A 17,947-nucleotide genomic window follows, 5' to 3' on the forward strand; every position below is an offset into this window, starting at 1 on the left:
CCATGAACCAATAACCACCCCCGATCCAGAATCGGGAACAAACCCTTACCCCACTAAAAGATTGAAACACCTAAAGCCGGCGACGCAAGACTATGAAAGCCTTCACCCCCCGGAGACAAAAGCCGGCGTTGGCGGAGCTGAAGAAGCCCCCACCTCCCGGAGACTAGGCCGGCGGCGACGGAGCTGGATAAGCCTCCACCTCCCGGATTCGAAACTTAAACTGACAAGCCTACTTCACCACACCAAAACCCTCCACACGACCGCGTCGTTATTCCAGCCGCTTAGCCACCATCGATGTCGGTTCACTCCCCGAGTTGACGACGACGGTTGGGAGCTGGACAAGAGTTCAGACAAGGCGATCGGGGATAGCAGGCGAAGGAGAACCAAAGTAAGAGCATCTTAACGAAGAACAGAGGGCTCCGGCGACGGCACGCTCGCTCACGCGCCGGCCGTACGCCAGACCCAAAGTAGATCTACTTTCTCTCTCTGGAACTTTGTATACCGAATCCTTTTGTGTAATAGGGCTCAACAATCTTGACAAACCAAAATTGTAGTATGATTTATAAAGTGTGACTAATGCACCAACATTTCGGTCTGTAAAGCAAAACAACAAAGCAAAACAACAAAACAAAACTACTCCCTCCGTTTCGAATTAGATGTCGTTTTAGAGTAAAATTTTCGTTTCAAAATTAGTGTCGTTTTATGATTTCAATACAAAATTTATTGACTTTTTATTCTAAACTATTTTTCTATTGGTTGAAATCTGGTTAGGTGTATTGGTAATGATGTTTTTATCTAGTAAATAAAAAAAAATTAAATGTTTTATTAATCTGTGTGTCGAAATCTAGAACGACAAGTAAAATAAAACGGAAGGAGTATTAATTAGATGAATGATGATAAAGAGTTGCACACCCGAATATAAATTTATTATATGTCTGCTCCCCCTCCCCCCCCTTTTTAAGTTGTATTTCCACAGATCGAGTGTATAATAGTTTGTAATAATTTTAAATTGAAGTAGAGCTTGATCCGCGTCCACGTAGATGTTCGTTTTTTTTGTAAAATTGTTTAGCGACTTTTTAAACATATGGATTATTTGTCTAATATTAGGTTCCAATAAACCTACATGGACCTGTAAGAATCTGATTTGAACTCCGTCCAGAAATTTTATTATATGCGAACCGAGTTTAATTTTAAAATACAAAAAACTATGAATATCTTTGTATAACTAATTATGTAAAAAAAAATATATATTTGTTTACCGGTTTGACTTCTTGTCACATTGTCACGAAATGGAGTAACAACCTAAGAAATTATTATGGTTGATACATAAAATGAATTATGTCGAATTATTATGATAAATGTAATTAATGAAGTAGTTTGAAAAAAATGAAAAAATGAATGTAAAATATATAATAATTATGTTTTGTAATTCTGTAATAAATATAGTCAAAATTAATTAAAAAATAAATAAATAAAGTGGTTATAATTAGTTAAAAAATGAATGAAAATATGTAAGAATCACTTAAAATTAGATAAGTATTATTTTGTAGTTTTTAATAGAATAATAAGAAGATATCGTAATATCCAAAATTGAATATCATGATCAAAGTAAGATTAGAACCAATCAATGAGAAAATCAAATTTGACCGGGTGTTGGTTCGGGTTAGACATTGTGTTTCGGTGTTGCTCCCAATCCCCGAGTCCATCTCCTTCCTTCTCTCTCTCTCTCTAGGTAACCACGAAATCTCACCGTCTTTTTTACCGTCGCCGGCGATCGGTCAACAGTCGACCTCCGTTAGCCACAACTTTCCTCAATCGCCGACATGCCGATGACTATCGAAGGTAAAAAAATCACCTCTCTCTCGGCTCTCTCTCTTATTATCTCCCTGACAGAATCGGGATCAAATTCGATATTGATTCCCACTTTCCTTCAATCTCTCCTTGCTTGATGCGGATATCTTCTGGAATGCTCAAATTGATGTTTTTGGTACAGTGTAAGTTTTCACACTCGAAACCCCTTTTATGTTGGCTTTTGTTGTTACATAGTGTATTATAGAATTATCTTTCTTGTTACACAGACTTGCTGGACTTGCCTTCATGTTTTCATCAAGTATCCTCCTACAGATCCTGGTATGATTATATATATCAACTCTACTTGTTACCAGACCAATGGTCCATCTATCTTATATATTAGTTAGAATCCCTTCCAATTACCGATGTGGGACACTTTTTTTCTAATAATTATCCCTTGTCACCTTCCCACGCTAGCCAACGTCGACTTTAGTTTATGCTAAGATGGAAAACTCAACTGCAACCTCTATGAGGGCAATGTCTGACTTGCTAATGACTTTATACTTTCTGAATAATTTCTCCAAATCCAAACACCTTCCCTCCTGATTGATTTAAGTGTCTAGTTTTTCTTTTGCAATTCGACAAAGGGAAGCAAGTTTTGTCAGATTTTTCGTATTTGATAAGTTTATCATATGATTCTCATCTTACTGGATTGTATGAGCAACACAGACTCTAGTCATCTGAGCGTTTTGTTGGGTCTAATGGCCAGGCTTGCGCGATATATAGTAACTGGTGGCCAATGCTGTCAGCACTCATGTATGTGGTTGTGCCTATGCCATGCATGTTCTTTGGAGGAGGCTCAACACAATTCCTAATTAGTCGAGATGGTGGAGGGTGAGTTAACTTTAGCCTTCACCACTAATCCAAAAAATTACAGAACATTCAATCAGTCGCCAAGTTTGCTCCTTGTTAAAACGCAGGTGGATAGATGCAGCGAAGTTCTTGACAGGAGCATCAACGGTGGGAAGCCTGGCGATTCCAATCATTTTAAGGCATGCAGGAATGATCGAGACGGGTGCAATGCTGATAGAATTCACATCGTTCTTCATATTCATATGCACCGTCATGTGTTTTCACAGGGCTAGCCTGGATGATGATTGGTAACAGATAAGTTCTTGTATGTTATTTACTAATTGGACTCGCATGAGAAAGAGAGAGAGGAGAGAGTTGAAGTGTGATGTGTTGTGTTCTCTCCTTTTGTAAAGCTTTGTGTATCAATCAGTGTCTCTGTAAAAATCTATTCATCGTAGTTAATGTGATGCTTTGTGTTTTTCTTTATAAGTTTTGTAACAAGTAACAAAGACTCAACTTTGTCCAAATTGTTTGAGTACAAGTCTATAATGGGTGTGGCCTTAAACTTGTTCTAAGGAGATGTTTACCACGGACAAGGAACCAATGTCATTTATCAATAAGGAGATGGTACTCACAGACAAGGAACATAATATAGCATTATTTCCTCGTGGATAAAAAAGCCCATGGGCCCTAATATTGAGCCCGATAAGGGTAAAAGCGTAGAACTCACCCTCACACACTGCATGTATATATATCCTTGCGGATCTTCCCTAATCTCTCACAAACGGTCTAGCCGTCTACTAGTGTTCGTCTTTGCAATTTAGGTTTCGTCTTTTTGCTAGATAAGTTTCGTTGTTCTTAAAAAAAAAAGGCTTCGTTGTTGTTTAATCTTGGTTTTGTTCTGTTGTTGTGAAAGCGTTTCTTGATTCTTTGGTGTTTTATTTGATCTGGAAACGGCGAGGATGATGATTCAATTAGATGTGCGAATGGTTTCATTATGAGCTTACAAACTTAATTTGGCAATTATTGATCTGACTTCGCCGTCATCTTCTTTGTTTTTTTTCTTTTTAATTCTATTGTAAATTGGAGGAATGGATTGTGAGTGATGATTCAATTAGATGTGCGAATGGTTTCATTATGAGCACACAACACTAAATTTGGCAATTTTTATCTGACACTCCCGTTCCTCCCAATATTTTTCCCAGGTTTTTAAACCCAATTTATTTTCTTTTCTCGTTTTATGCCGATAGTGTATGGGTTATTTTTTCCCAAGCTGTGAATTTGATGTAGAAATATACACCGTAGTCACGGACAGTAAAGAAAACACTTCTAATCGGACAACAGAGTAACATGTTACTCAAATTTAATACACATGCTCAACGAATGATAAAAGAGATTGTTATCTTTCGTCAAATGATCGTGGTATAGAGAAAGAATAAAATAGTTTTCTGAAGGTTAGTAAGTCTAAAAGATATTAAGTGTGATGATCTGTATATTTTGTGTCATGATCTGTATATATTTTTTTTTTTGGTCGAAAATCTGTATATATATCATGATGCCTAAACCCCAAAGATTAGTTACAATTGTAACAAAAATGAGCATATGCCTAAATTACAAAATATATTTCCACTTAATCTTTCTTAGTGGTCTTTCTTTACCACCAAAACATAGGTTAAGAAAAATGTAGGTCGACAAGGACAGTAAGTGGGATATTATTTGTTCTGATCTGCCGAATAGAAAGTTTAAAACAATCCAGTGAATATAAATTTGCAAAACTAGATATAATTTTGTATAAACGAGAAGCAAAAAAAATATTGTATGCTGCTTTGGTGTCACCAGCTAAGTATCCACTGTGGGAGAGCAAGCTGTTCGCCAAGTGTTCAAGAAAAATACGAAATCGGAAAGATGTGCTGTTGTTTTGTGTCACCGCCAAAGTATCTTTTGTCATCTGCTCCTCGAAGAAATCTTGGATGAAGTCTGCATTGTTTTTACTAAATGTTCTCTTTTGCCGTTTGAGAACTGATGCTACCCAAAGACTCAAAATATTAGTGAATTTCATATTAGAATCGTTTTGGTATTGCGGCCACATTCGACTTAAAGATTTTTTATTTGGAATACAATCTTAGGCTCCGACTGGTGATCTTTTCGGGAACACGAGGAACGAATAGAAAATGAACGTATAGGAATAAAATGGTAGGAATGAAAAGGAATGTTTGTTTCTTATCAAATTTAACAAGGAATGTTTTTATTCTATATATCTCTACAAAAAAAAAGGAATGGAGAGGAACAAAAAAGAAAAACTATTTTTTGCGAATGGTGAATTTTTTTGGGAATGATAGGGAATTCAGTGTTTCCTTTCGTTCTTTGGTCACCATTCAAAGCCTTAGTGTAACACTAAATTATATAAATCATTAGTCTACATAGCTGGAGAAATTGTTTACATCAAGCAATAACAAAACTAAACCGATTAAAACATTTGTTGTTTACCATAGCAAAACAGAACAATGAGATACAACACCATCAGATAGGAGCGAACAGGGCGAAGCAAGGGAAAAAGTTAGTGGATGCATAGTAGTGATAAAATATATTATGTATGGAAATTAACGTGATTGTGGGTTGCATCGAACACCCTACTACAAAATCTACTGGGTGCATTCTCTACCAATTGAGCTAATTTAACATAATTGTTCAATGTAACATGATAATTCTTAAAATATTACGGGTGCACTTGCATCCAGAGGCGCCAAGGTAGCTTCGCCCCTGGGAGCAAACATAATACATAAACAACAATTAGTGTCGCTGAGTAGTCTTTGAAACTCAACGCCAATCATGCTAAGAAGTGAAATGAGGCTTTGGAAAGTAGAGAGCACAAGTACTGGTCTAACGCCCGTGATTGAAACCGCAACAAAACATATTTAACAACCAGAAGTTTGGCAATCACAAGCAAATGCGACAAAGCACCGAATGAATGAGCCTTTTAACAGAACAAACATGGAAGCATACATAATCTTGGGTACACTACTCCCATACAACACAACCACTCAAACTTAATAAAACATATGGGAGGCAATCATACTTCACAAAGAATAAACATTTTAGAAACACTAAAACGATAGAAAAAACAAGTGTTTCCTTACGAATCTACAACAAGCGACGATGATGCAACTTTAAACTATCATTTGTTGGAAGGAGATTAGAACATATACTACATACGGTAGAGAGTCGCAGAAAAACGAGTGTGCCGTAACAAGGCACGAGAGAACACTCAAAAGATATCATCAAAATAAACAAGATCCTAAAGACAGTTTGTGCATCTGCGTTATATTCGTTTTGTTGTTCGGTGCAGCCGCAGAAAAATTCTTTTGATTAGTGTTTTCACTCCACACGACCATCAAATCAAACGACAAACGTAACTAGGAATATGATTTTCTTTTATTATTTTGTTTTTTGGCATGATAACGAAACGACGACGTAGCAGCGAAGCCAAGAGGTGAGGGTAATCACGTCAATTGACACAGTGGTTTCGACGTAACCCTAATCTATAAAGTTGATTTGCAGCGCCGAGAGTATGCCACTGCCACAGCTTCCAGAGACGAGCGTCCTTAATCCCTAGCATTTCGTCTCTCGTCATCCATTGTTGAACATGGTAAGCTCTTTCTCTCCAATCACTAATTGATAAACTTGTTAGGATCAGATTATTTTTAGATTCCGCTTAGGCTATCTATAAACTTGTTAGATTCTTCTCTTGATATCTAGTGCTGGGAGTGACATGATTGTGAGTTTCTGAATCGTTATGTAGAGTAGCGATGGTTATTGGGGGTTAGATGAATTTACTAATACCTGTTTCTTCATATCTGTTTTGATCTTTTATAGTCGAGGAGAAAGACCAGAGAGCCCAAGGAGGAAACCGTCACTCTCGGACCCGCTGTTCGTGACGGAGAGCAAGTGTTCGGTGTTGTTCACATCTTTGCATCTTTCAATGACACTTTCATTGTAAGTTATCCTCTGGATGTTATATTACTATAACGCACCAGCATATATGATGACTCTGTTGTTAATTTTGCTTGCAGCATGTGACTGATCTTTCGGGAAGAGAAACCCTCGTTCGTATCACCGGTGGGATGAAGGTCAAGGCTGACCGCGACGAGTCCTCTCCTTATGCTGCTATGCTTGCTGCTCAAGATGTTGCTCAGAGATGCAAGGTCTGCAAACTTTTTCAGGATCCATGCTTTTTTTTAATAATGATTATCCTAATAATTTTACAATCCTGTATTTGACAGGAGCTTGGCATTACCGCGATGCACGTGAAGCTCCGTGCCACTGGAGGAAACAAAACCAAGACTCCAGGCCCTGGTGCTCAGTCTGCTCTCAGAGCCCTTGCTCGTTCTGGCATGAAGATTGGTCGTATAGGTAAGAAAGAAACTGAACCCTCTTTTTTTAAGATAATTGTGCGTTTTGGTTGAGAGGAGTCTTTGTTGAATGTATTTTGCAGAGGATGTGACTCCAATTCCCACCGACAGTACACGTAGAAAGGGTGGACGTAGAGGAAGAAGACTTTGATTTCCTAATGGTTCAAGTTGTGCCCTTGACTCTGGTAGTTTCTTGGGTTCACTCTTCGAAGTTAGTTGTGTCTCGTTCCATTTTATCTTTCATGTTGCTTCTAAAACATTATAAGTTGTGTCTTTCTTCAACGTTGTAACTTTTGCATTTGGAGTTTTGGGAATGAGAAAAACTTATAGTGACTCTAATCGCGTTGTATTACTAATACTTAGGGTATGAATGGTGTACGGGGAATAATGCATTTCCTAATGTTCCTATAAAAAATCATCATTCACAAGGAATAATAATTTCTTCGCAAGGAATAATAATTTCTTTTTTTTTGTAGAGAATTAAAAGACAACTATTTTCTGTTAAATTTGAGAAGAAACACCATCCATATAAAAATCTATGCGGATAGACATTGGTTGATAAACACACAGATGACAGAATCTAACATGGTTGGGAATATCTCAAATGCAACCTTCAAGCATCTGTACATAGTTTTTAAAAATATCAAAGTAGGAGGAGGAATAACCAACGCAACTCTTGTATCCATAAGTCTTCTTCAAAAAGCATAAATTATATTTTGGATAATTAAATGCAGTGGAAAATAAAAAATAATAAAGAGTTTGCATTTTTATTTTAATCACACACTAACCAAATTATTATGATTGGAAAAATTGGCAAGACGAAACAAAAATTCAGCATAGTTGTTCTATTGGAATAATACTTTTTGATCACTTTTTTTTACCCTTTCCATTTCTATAAGTTAATGAAATAAATAGTCTTATGAATAAAAAATATTAAAAATATAAACAATTGATAAAACACTTGTATACACAAACTGTTATTTTTTTGTTGTTGAAAAACTTGATAAATTAACTTTTTAAATTACGTTTTACTAAAAATAAATTTCATCTTCTACGGGAAATGAATTAGTAGAAAGTAAATTTTAGATTAAATAAGTTTATCTATTTTTTTAAAACGAACAATTTTCCTTCAACTAAACTTCTATATGGAGAATGTGAATTCTACTAATCGTAAAAATGGTTATTTTTTTTGCCGAATGAAGTTTCTACTTTTATTTGATATTCTAAAATTCTAGACATTTGAAATCTAGACACTACTCAAGCGGTTACATAAGGTAGAATCTACTTGTGAAAGCCCCCTTGGTACAGTGGTTTGATCAAGAGTTCATTAATGCTTCTACACCATGAGATCTGAGCTTCAATTCTCGGAGAATGCGGAATTATGCGAATTAAAGGAAAAAAGGCTTACAAGAGATCTTCAACATGGCGCAAGGAATACCGTCAAGCGTGGATCCGATAGAACAGCTCAGGTGATGCAGTCAGGCGTGAATCCTCATACGACACATAGAATTGTCGGCTATAAAATCGTCTGTACTATTTTTCATAGTTGTAATAACATAGTTATCCAGCGTTAAAAAAGTAGAATCTACTTATAGAATTTTTGTTTTGGTTCTACGCAGTGTAGCAAATGGCATATACGGATAAGAAAATATTCTAAAAATATTTGTAATATTTTAACTTCCCTAAAACGTGTATAGATCGATTTTCCTTGTCTAAAAATTATCAAAAAAAATCTATTATACCTTTTCTTCTTCATTAATCTAAGATTATTTTATTAAATCAAATATTTAAAACCTACCCACCTTTCGCATTCAATGAATAAAGAGATACGTCTTAAAAGACACATATATTACTAATAATTTTTCAAAAAAACAATATAAAATAATATGACAAAGAAAACATGAGGAAAAATAAAAAAAATAGACAGTACTTAAAAATACACATAAATATCATTTTAACTTCTGTATATTTGTAAATGATCAACCAAATAAAACAAGAAATTGTGTTACTATTAATCAAAATGAGATAATTTGAGATCTGGTTGCAGAAAGTTTAAAATAAACCAAATAAATATATAAATAATTGTAACACATCAACGTTTAAACTCAGAGCTTCTGTTCGTCTCTTCTTCCTGTTTCGCCTCGACCTTCTCGAGTGATTGCTCATAGAGCAAACAGATTCGTCAAACTCTGAGCTTCTGTTCCTCTGATGGAAACAAACCGACTCCATATTATCACCTTCTCCATCAGAGAACTGAATCTTGCAGTTCTCTCCATCAGCCTCTCTTATCAATCTCTCTGCTGTACCCAACGTTTCATGAACAGCCACTCTCACAAAATACACCTCATCATCCACATGTTTCCTCATCTCTTGCAACACAAGCTCCACCTCAGAAGACATACTCTTGGGGTTCAGATACTTCATCAGGAAGTTAAGCATCTGCACAGCCAAAACCCGTTTCTGAGCATCACCCTCCACAACACCCAACTCCAAAATCCTCAGCCCCGACTTCACAAAAAGCCTCGCATACGCCTCAACTGTAAAAGCATTGCGCTTAGCGAGAGCTATCACAAGCGCCATATGAGACTCAGCTTCGCTCGAAGCGGCTTCAAGCGCAACAGCTAAGCTTTGGCAAAGGGTATTAACCATTTCGCTAGAAGCAAAACGCCAGCTGTCTATTGAATCAAAGAATCTTAAGAACACTCTTTATTAGAACTCTTAATGCTTTAGAAAATAACTCAAAACTAAAGTTCTCTCAACTCTCTTGTCATACCACACATTGGTATCTCCTTATATATAACTCTTAAGTTCCTAAACTCATTAGGAAAACATATCTTATAGATAACTTTCAATCTATATAATCATAATCTCATTAGGATAACTTAAGCTTAACTCAACATTCTCCCCCTTAAGCTTGATCTCTTCATTCTTCACATCTTAAACTCCAATGAATTGTCTCATCTCTTTGAACTTGATTCTCCCAAGTGCTTTAGTAAGTATATCAGCCTTTTGTTTCACACCAGCGACATGCTCTATACTCATGAGACCTTTCTCGACGCATTCTCTGATGAAATGAAACCTTGTATGAATGTGTTTGCTTCGCCCATGAAACACCGGATTCTTAGACAATGCTATTGCTGACTTATTATTGATCCTTATCACGACCTTCTTACTGTTACCACCGAATAACTCACTTAGAAGATCCTGTAGCCATATTGCTTGCTTGGCGGTTTCAGTTGCAGCCATAAACTCCGCTTCACAAGAAGATAAAGCAACTATCTCTTGTTTTTGAGAACACCATGTGATTGGATTTCCACCAAAGTAAAAGATGTGTCCGGTTGTGCTCTTGCCATCATCGGGATCAACATTGTAACTACTATCACTATAACCCACCAATCCTTCTTGCGGTCTTGCTTCAAAGATCAAACCGTGCGATAGGGTTCCTTGAAGATACCTCAAGACTTGTTTCAAAGCGGCTTTATGGGACTCCTTAGGATTGTGCATGTACCGACTTAGGATACCTACACTACACGCTAGGTCAGGTCTTGTATGTATCAGATAGCGCAAACAACCAATGTTTCTCCGATACTCCCTCTCGTCTACACCCTTCTCTTCATCCGCTTTGCCTAGTTTAAGACCTTCATCCATCGGTATCTGCGTCGAGTTACACCCTTTCATTCCAGCCTCCTCTATGATCCTTGCTGCATATTTCTCTTGACTTAACACTATACTTCCTTTTCTCTGCGTGACTTCTATCCCAAGGTAATAGCTCAGCTTACCAAGGTCAGTCATGTCGAATTTAGCTGCCATATCCTTCTTGAAATCGATTATCATGCCCAAGCTCGAGCCTGTTACCAATAGATCATCGACATACACGGCCACCATCAACAAATGTCCGTGCTCTTTCTTCTTATAAAGTGACGGCTCCTTGAGGCATCTATCAAATTTCAACTCATGAAGTGTAGCGTTGAGTTTTTCATTCCAAGCCCTTGGAGCTTGGCGTAGACCGTATAGTGCCTTTCTCAACTTATAAACTTTAGTTTCTTTTCCTTTGATGACGAACCCCTCTGGCTGTGATACGTAGACTTCTTCCTTTAAATCACCGTGTAAAAATGTTGTTTTCACATCAAGATGATGTAGCTCCCAACCATGTGAGGCTGCAACTCCAATGATCAAACGAACAGTCTCTATCCGTGCAACGGGTGCGAACACCTCATCAAAGTCTATTCCATGTTTCTGTATGTATCCTTTAGCAACCAGACGTGCCTTGTATTTGTTGATACTCCCATCAGAGTTCCTTTTAACTTTAAAGACCCACTTCAATCCAATTGCTTTACAATTCCGAGGGAGATCAACTAAACTCCAAGTATCGTTCTTCACAATCGACTTGATTTCGTCTTCACATGCATCTCTCCAAACCTTTAGTTCTTTCGCATCTTCATAGCTCCAAGGTTCCTCGTTCACAAGCATCAATAGATGTTCGCATTCTAATTCGCAAAGTGTTTCATACATCTCATCTTCTTCACACAGTAGCTCGTAATCATCAAGATAGCTCGGCTTATTGATCGTACGGGAGGAGCATCTTAGGACCACTGGTTCTTCTTCATGATCACTTTCTTCATCCTCGAGCTCAGGATCAGTTTCTTCTTCTTTTATTATAGCTTGGTCACATAATCCTGTTTCGTGATATCCAAAAGTTATTACACTAGTGTCTACTTCTTTCTGTTCATGTATCCACTTCCACCTCTGTTCTTCATTAAAGACCACATCTCTACTAACCACTATTCTTCTGGTTGTCGGATCAAGTAGTCGGTAAGCCTTTGTTCCCGGCTCAGTTCCAAGATGAACCAAAGCACGAGACCTATCATCCAATTTTCTCAGATGTGGTGTAGTAACCTTTGCGTAACCTACGCATCCGAAGACCCTCACGTGCTCAACGTGCGGTTTCTTCCCCTTAAAGCTCTCGTATGGGGTCTGAAGTACTAGAGTTCGAGTAATGATCCTATTGATGAGGTAGGTTGAATGCCTTACTGCCTCTCCCCATAGAAAATTTGGAACATCCATATGCTTCAAGATGCTTCGTGTCATCTCTAGAAGCGTTACAATCGATTTGGAGCTCTTTTTGCTTGCACAAGAAGATTGTTATCACGATCATACAGGAGCAAAGCATATCCTACCATTCTGATCTCACAACCTGACTCGGTGGCTTGCTCGAGGCTTATTATGTTACTTCGAAGATTAGGAATGTAGTAGACGTCAGAGAGTATTTTCTTCTCTCCATTCTTTGTGGCAAAAACAATTGAGCCTTTCCCGGTTATATCTATTCGCGAGTCATCTCCAAATCTCACCTTTCCTGTTATACTTCTATCTATCTTTGAGAAGTATTCAAGATTTCCTGTCATATGGTTGCTGGCTCCATTGTCTAAGTACCATAACTTATCTCCCGCTGAAGTGACGTCAAGCTTGTTAGGAATGACATTCCGTTCGTTAAGGTACACAATTTCATGAACCATTAGTTCATCAGCTTCATGTGTAGTGTTTGCTTCACTTTCTTGTGTCTCTTGAAGCTTTAATAAGCGATCGGGGCCGTTTTGCGCGAAGTGCCCTAGCTTATCACATCTGAAACACACCACTCTTGATGCATCTCTGTCTTGGCGGTAATACCCTCCGCTCTGTTGACTGCCATAACGCCCACGTCCTCTTCCTCGATATCCGTTACGACCTCCTCTGCCTCGTCCTCTTGACGTGTCGTATCTCTCTTGATAAGGCTGCGACTGACCTCCTGAATCATTGGTGTACATAAGCTTGTTTTGCCCCTGATCTTCTTGATTCTCTTCTTCTTCTTCTTCAGAAACTCTTTCTTCATATGCTTTTAACCGTCCCACAATGTCCTCAAAGTTCGTTTTATTAAGATCAAGAACTTGTTCCAAAGAGGCCACAATGTGTATATATTTCTTGCGGGGCAAGCTATGAAGAAACTTCTTAACCATCTTTGGTTCCTCAATAATCTCACCAAGGGCTGCAGATTTTCCCGACAAAAACATCAATAGAGTCGGTCTCCTTCATCTTCAATCGACTGAAATCTGCTGCTAGGGTTTGCAACCGAGCCTCTCACACACGATCAGCTCCCATATGTCTCATCTTAATCGCTTCCCACATCTCTTTTGAGGTATCAAGGTTTCCCACCTGAAGTATTAAGGACTCGGGTATGGATTGGAATAATAATGCCCTCGCGACATCATTCTTTTCTCCGGTTTTCTCCCCTGGGTCAATGGCCTCCCAGACCTTATGGACTTTCAATGCCGCCTGCATTCGCATTGTCCACACAGTGTAGTTTGTATCGCTGAGCATCGGACATTTTAGGGTTGATAATCCGCTGCTCTTTGTGTTGCTATTCACTGCAACAATATCTCCCATGATTTCTTCTTAGATTCAATGTAAGGCTCTGATACCAATTATTGAATCAAAGAATCTTAAGAACACTCTTTATTAGAACTCTTAATGCTTTAGAAAATAACTCAAAACTAAAGCTCTCTCTCAACTCTCTTGTTATACCACACATTGGTATCTCCTTATATATAACTCTTAAGTTCCTAAACTCATTAGGAGAACATATCTTATAGATAACTCTCAATCTATATAATCCTAATCTCATTAGGATAACTTAAGCTTAACTCAACACTGTAGCAGTCCACAACAGCTAAGCTTTGGCAAAGGGTATTAACCATTTCGCTAAAAAATATCTAATTTTTTTGGTAAACCGAAAGAAAGTATCATAGATAGTTGAGTAAATCGATACCGATGATCTTAAAAAGTTTGAACCTTTAATAATGATCTGTGAACATAACATCAATACCCATCGAAATGACTGATGAATAACGAAGCGTACCAGTGTCTGTTGTATAGCGAAGATTGACCCAAGAATCTGAAAATTAAAGAAAAAACCCAAGAGTCTGAAAGTCTCTAGATTGCAAGATTCAGTACGAAAAATAAGTAAATAACCATGATTTGTGATTTCAAGACCAAGCTAGTGTTGCGAGTCTTGTGACGTTGTCCAGTCACGTTGAGAACAAACATGGTTAACATTTTAAAACAAACAAAAAAAAGGTCAAAGATACTCAATTAACTATGTCAAGATCAGATTAAATAACAAAAGATTCTAGTTTAAGAAATAGTTAGCTAGCTTCATTTCATATGATCTTAGGTTCTCACATGTCTTTGGGACAACAGTTTGTTTGACTAAAAAAAACTGTAAAAATAGACAGTGGACTCTGATCTTGATCCACACCTTGCTTGCACTCTTGTTCCTTCTTTACTTAGGTTTTAGCCCCTGAGATCCACAGAAAGATATACTGAAAAGCTATGAGAGATGTTAAAAACTAGATTACTAAACTGAAAAACAAAGAAGATGGTTAACTACTTGGCTCTTTTAATAGCTTGCACCAGCGACCAACGAATAACCAATAATCACTAATCAACCATGTGTTACTGATCGATCTCTCACGAGTTCCACTAACCAATCATTTTAACAATAAAAGCCACTTTTTTTTGGAAACACAAAAGCCATTTATCTCAGACAAAACCTTTAACTAAAATCAGAGAGCTCATCAGAGTTTTGCTTACCAGGGAACAGATGAAGTTGCTTTGAACTCAAGACTCCAGATTGTCAAGCTCAACCCCACGATCTCTTGCACATGACTCCATCTGACATATCTTCTCTTTCAGAGCCACTTGTTGCCTCTCCAGCTCAAGAATCTTGTGTTTCAGAGCCATCATCTGTCCTTCTAGACTCCTTTTCTCCTCCAGTGCCTTCACCTGTCTCTATCTTTGAGAGCCAAGAGTTGGTTGATCCGTGTCAGAGGCGCTGCAACGTCGAAACCGTGTTTCTTCAGCTTGGCAAAGGACACTTTGAGGCTATCTAGCTGGCCATGAGAACGTCAGGTTCAAGATCTTTAACGCTCTCCACCAACTTGGAAAAGGTGAGCATCATACCAAGTGCTTGACCTTCACGGAACACTTCACTTTCCCCAACCAATGGGCTGAAATGAGGACCTTGTGGTGGTGCTCTCTGGAAGACTTCTCTTGTTTCAAGTTCCTTCCAAAGCGATGACTCCTTAGCAAAAGGCAAAACAACTATTTTCATCATTTGATTTTTGTTAACTTCCTCGCTGCTCTCCTGCCATCCACAAAGAAGATAATGAATAATAAGGCACCATTATATAACAAACTTACTAAGAAAGTAAAGAGTGACAATGCTGAATCAAAGATGACTCACCGGCTGGACAGTGAATTCTTCAGTACCAGCCTCTGTTTGTTCCAGTGCTGTTGCAGTTAGAGATGAAACTGATTCAGTAGCTGAACAAAAAACAGTGGCACCGTTTCAATAACATGGCAGAAACTAAGTCCATGACACACTAACGAGAAGGTTAAAGACATACCAGCAGCCTCACTTAAGTCTGGATTGTGCTCTACTTCTCCTCTTTTTCTCTTACGACTGTCATCTTCTCTGCTGTGTTCCTCTAGCACCTGTTGCATACAAGCAGCATTTGCTTCATTAGTGTTTTGCTGAAAACAGAAACAACATAACACTCAATTTATAAATCAAACAAGAATCAAAAGTTGACTAAAGCCAGATAAAAACTAACCGACACCAGTTTGGCTATTGTCTCCTCGGAAGGCCTTATAGCATCGTGTTTGAACTCCAAATACTGATTTGTTGACTTAAACCACACAGAGTATACTCGTCACGGTCCCTGGACGCCATCCCGGGTCAATAAACAGTTCAACAGACTCCATCAGTCACAGTTGGCGGTGTGAGCCTTATGCTGCTTGAACCAACGGTTCTGTTTGGTTTAGATTCTTCACCATCATTCCAGCTCAGGTTTTTCAAAGACTTAACAACGAAACTCTTCCTGTTTACCATCTCCTTAACAATCACTGATGGTATCCACACATCAACATCATCTACTACTTTCACTTCCACCATGGTCCCACATCTAAATGTTGACTTCTTACTCACAAAAACCTTCAATAACACCAAAAACATAAATAATAAGAAACCATACCACATGAAACACAACAAAAACATAAAAAAACTCGAACCTTGTTTTCTGGACTGACCCATTTTTGTTTGACCCAGTCAAAGTGTTGTCGGAGCTGTCCTGTCTTGAACTGGAGCAGATCCGGTGGTGAATCGAAGTAAACCCAAACTTCCTCATCGTTTATCTTCTTCACAACCGCTCCAGTCCACCACCCGCCTCTCTGAGAAGCTTCCACCACGCATCCTTCCTCAAACTCCGCCGCTGCCGTGAACAGGTTTTCCGGCGGAATCGGCCGGAGGAATCTCCGGTAAGTGGTTTTCAGAGTAGTGGAGGAGCCATCGTTGGTTAGCAAAGACACGTTCAGCTTTTTGTTTCCGGATTTAGGCGGAGGGTCTTCGAGAATGGCTCTGAACCACGATCCTTTAAGCTCTTCTTCGTCGGAGGAGACTTCAATCTCATCGCCTCTCTTCATTGTCTGTTGTCGGAAAATAAAACCCAAACTTTCTCTCCGGAGACAAACCCTTGAACTGAGTGTAAGTAAAGAGAGTGAACTGATAACAAAATAAATATGATCCTACTTTGGTATTTTTCAACTTTTTTGGCGCGATTTAAATTATCGTGGAAAAAACCAAAAAATTGCTAATGGACCAATGATTACTGGGCCTGGGTTAAGTAATGAAGAGTCTGTTGGACCAATATTCTCTTTGTGATTAGGTTCGAGATGAACTTGCAAGACCGGTTTAGGTGGGTTGCAAAGACCGGTTCGATTCCAAAATTATTACCGTTAGGAGAAACGCACGCGTTTTGTGGCGATCGAAACCGACTCGAACCTTTAAGAGAAATATGGCCGTTACGAAAGGCGCTAGCTTCTCTATAAATATACAAAATACCCCCAACTCAAAAACACTACACTCTATAATCAGACAACAAACCAAACTCATAAACACTATAATCAGACAAAAAACAAAACCATTGTTTCTCCTTCTTTCTTCTCCAATGATATCGATGTCTGAAGAAAACCACTAAATGTCAAAAATACAAAACCTCCAACCTCCTTCCACTAAAACTCTCTCTCTATATAGTAATCTTTTAATCCCGTTTCTGTGCAATGGAGAAACCACCGGAAAAAGTGAACAAGGGGTTTTGGAGGCCCAAAGACCAAACCGGTCTCAAAATCGATCAGAGCCCGTCCGGAGGATCACTCCTTTCCTGAAGAAATGCTCAAAGATTCAGTGGTGGAGCTCCCAGTTTACATGGCGCCGTCGTCCTCCTCGAGTACCTCGCTGCTGAAGTAAGTATCTCGATTCAGATCTGATTTTTGATTAGCCAAAATCATTGTCTGATTTCTAAGATTTGTGGTGATTCAGGTGTTAGAGAGCTTGCTGCCAGAGACAACAAGAAGTCCGACGATCGTTCCCCAGCCCATCTTCTTCGTTTGCTGATTGGGAACTATCAACCTTTTACCAAATTTTTCTTTTATTTTTGTCAAACTTTTTTTAGAGTAATTTTATATTATTATTATATATATATTTAGATAGGGGGAGAGTGAGAGAGAGTGGAGAGAGAGTGGGAAGAGAGAGAGAGAGAGAGTGGGAAGAGAGAGGGGGATAGCCAGCCCGGGAGAGAGAGGCGAGGCCGGGGAGGGAGAGGGAGGCGCGACCGGGGAGGGAGAGGGAGGCGCGGCCGGGGAGAGGCAGGAAGAGGCGTGCCCGGGGAGAGGGGAGAGGCACCCTGGGGCGCCCCGGGGAGTGGCGTGTCCCGTGGCGTGTCCCGGGGCACACCACAGGGAGTGGCGTGTCCCGGGGAGTGGCGTGGGGGAGTGGCGTGTCCCGGGGAGTGGCGTGTCCCGGGGAG

At 38.9% G+C, this 17,947-nt stretch overlaps 3 protein-coding genes across 4 annotated transcripts; 2 read left to right on the forward strand and 1 right to left on the reverse strand.

The window, feature by feature from the left end:
* Positions 1 to 1,635: 1,635 nt before the first annotated feature.
* Positions 1,636 to 3,170, forward strand: LOC106292840 (vacuolar protein sorting-associated protein 55 homolog). 2 transcript variants are annotated; one of them, XM_013728502.1, is made up of 4 exons: positions 1,636 to 1,842; positions 2,079 to 2,130; positions 2,561 to 2,685; positions 2,772 to 3,170. In XM_013728502.1, the coding sequence occupies exons 2-4, from the start codon at positions 2,098 to 2,100 to the stop codon at positions 2,953 to 2,955; spliced, it is 342 nt and encodes a 113-aa protein (XP_013583956.1). In that variant the 5' UTR covers positions 1,636 to 1,842; positions 2,079 to 2,097; the 3' UTR covers positions 2,956 to 3,170. The 2 variants fall into 2 exon arrangements, with proteins under 2 accessions (XP_013583956.1, XP_013583957.1); XM_013728503.1 differs by having other exon boundaries at positions 1,637 to 1,994.
* A 3,010-nt stretch (positions 3,171 to 6,180) lies between these two features.
* On the forward strand, positions 6,181 to 7,448 carry LOC106292678 (40S ribosomal protein S14-2). Its single transcript, XM_013728318.1, has 5 exons — positions 6,181 to 6,289; positions 6,517 to 6,636; positions 6,714 to 6,845; positions 6,924 to 7,053; positions 7,136 to 7,448. Exons 1-5 carry the CDS (start codon positions 6,287 to 6,289, stop codon positions 7,201 to 7,203), a joined length of 453 nt encoding a protein of 150 aa, XP_013583772.1. The 5' UTR covers positions 6,181 to 6,286; the 3' UTR covers positions 7,204 to 7,448.
* Positions 7,449 to 14,702: 7,254 nt separating this feature from the next.
* On the reverse strand, positions 14,703 to 16,565 carry LOC106292357. The gene is made up of 7 exons (XM_013727951.1): positions 16,155 to 16,565; positions 15,844 to 16,077; positions 15,698 to 15,760; positions 15,491 to 15,617; positions 15,328 to 15,407; positions 14,989 to 15,228; positions 14,703 to 14,873 (listed from the first exon to the last, which is right to left on the reverse strand). The coding sequence occupies exons 1-7, from the start codon at positions 16,563 to 16,565 to the stop codon at positions 14,703 to 14,705; spliced, it is 1,326 nt and encodes a 441-aa protein (XP_013583405.1).
* Positions 16,566 to 17,947: the final 1,382 nt, after the last annotated feature.

Source organism: Brassica oleracea, chromosome C5, assembly GCF_000695525.1.
Source record: "Brassica oleracea var. oleracea cultivar TO1000 chromosome C5, BOL, whole genome shotgun sequence".
NCBI lineage: Eukaryota > Viridiplantae > Streptophyta > Magnoliopsida > Brassicales > Brassicaceae > Brassica > Brassica oleracea.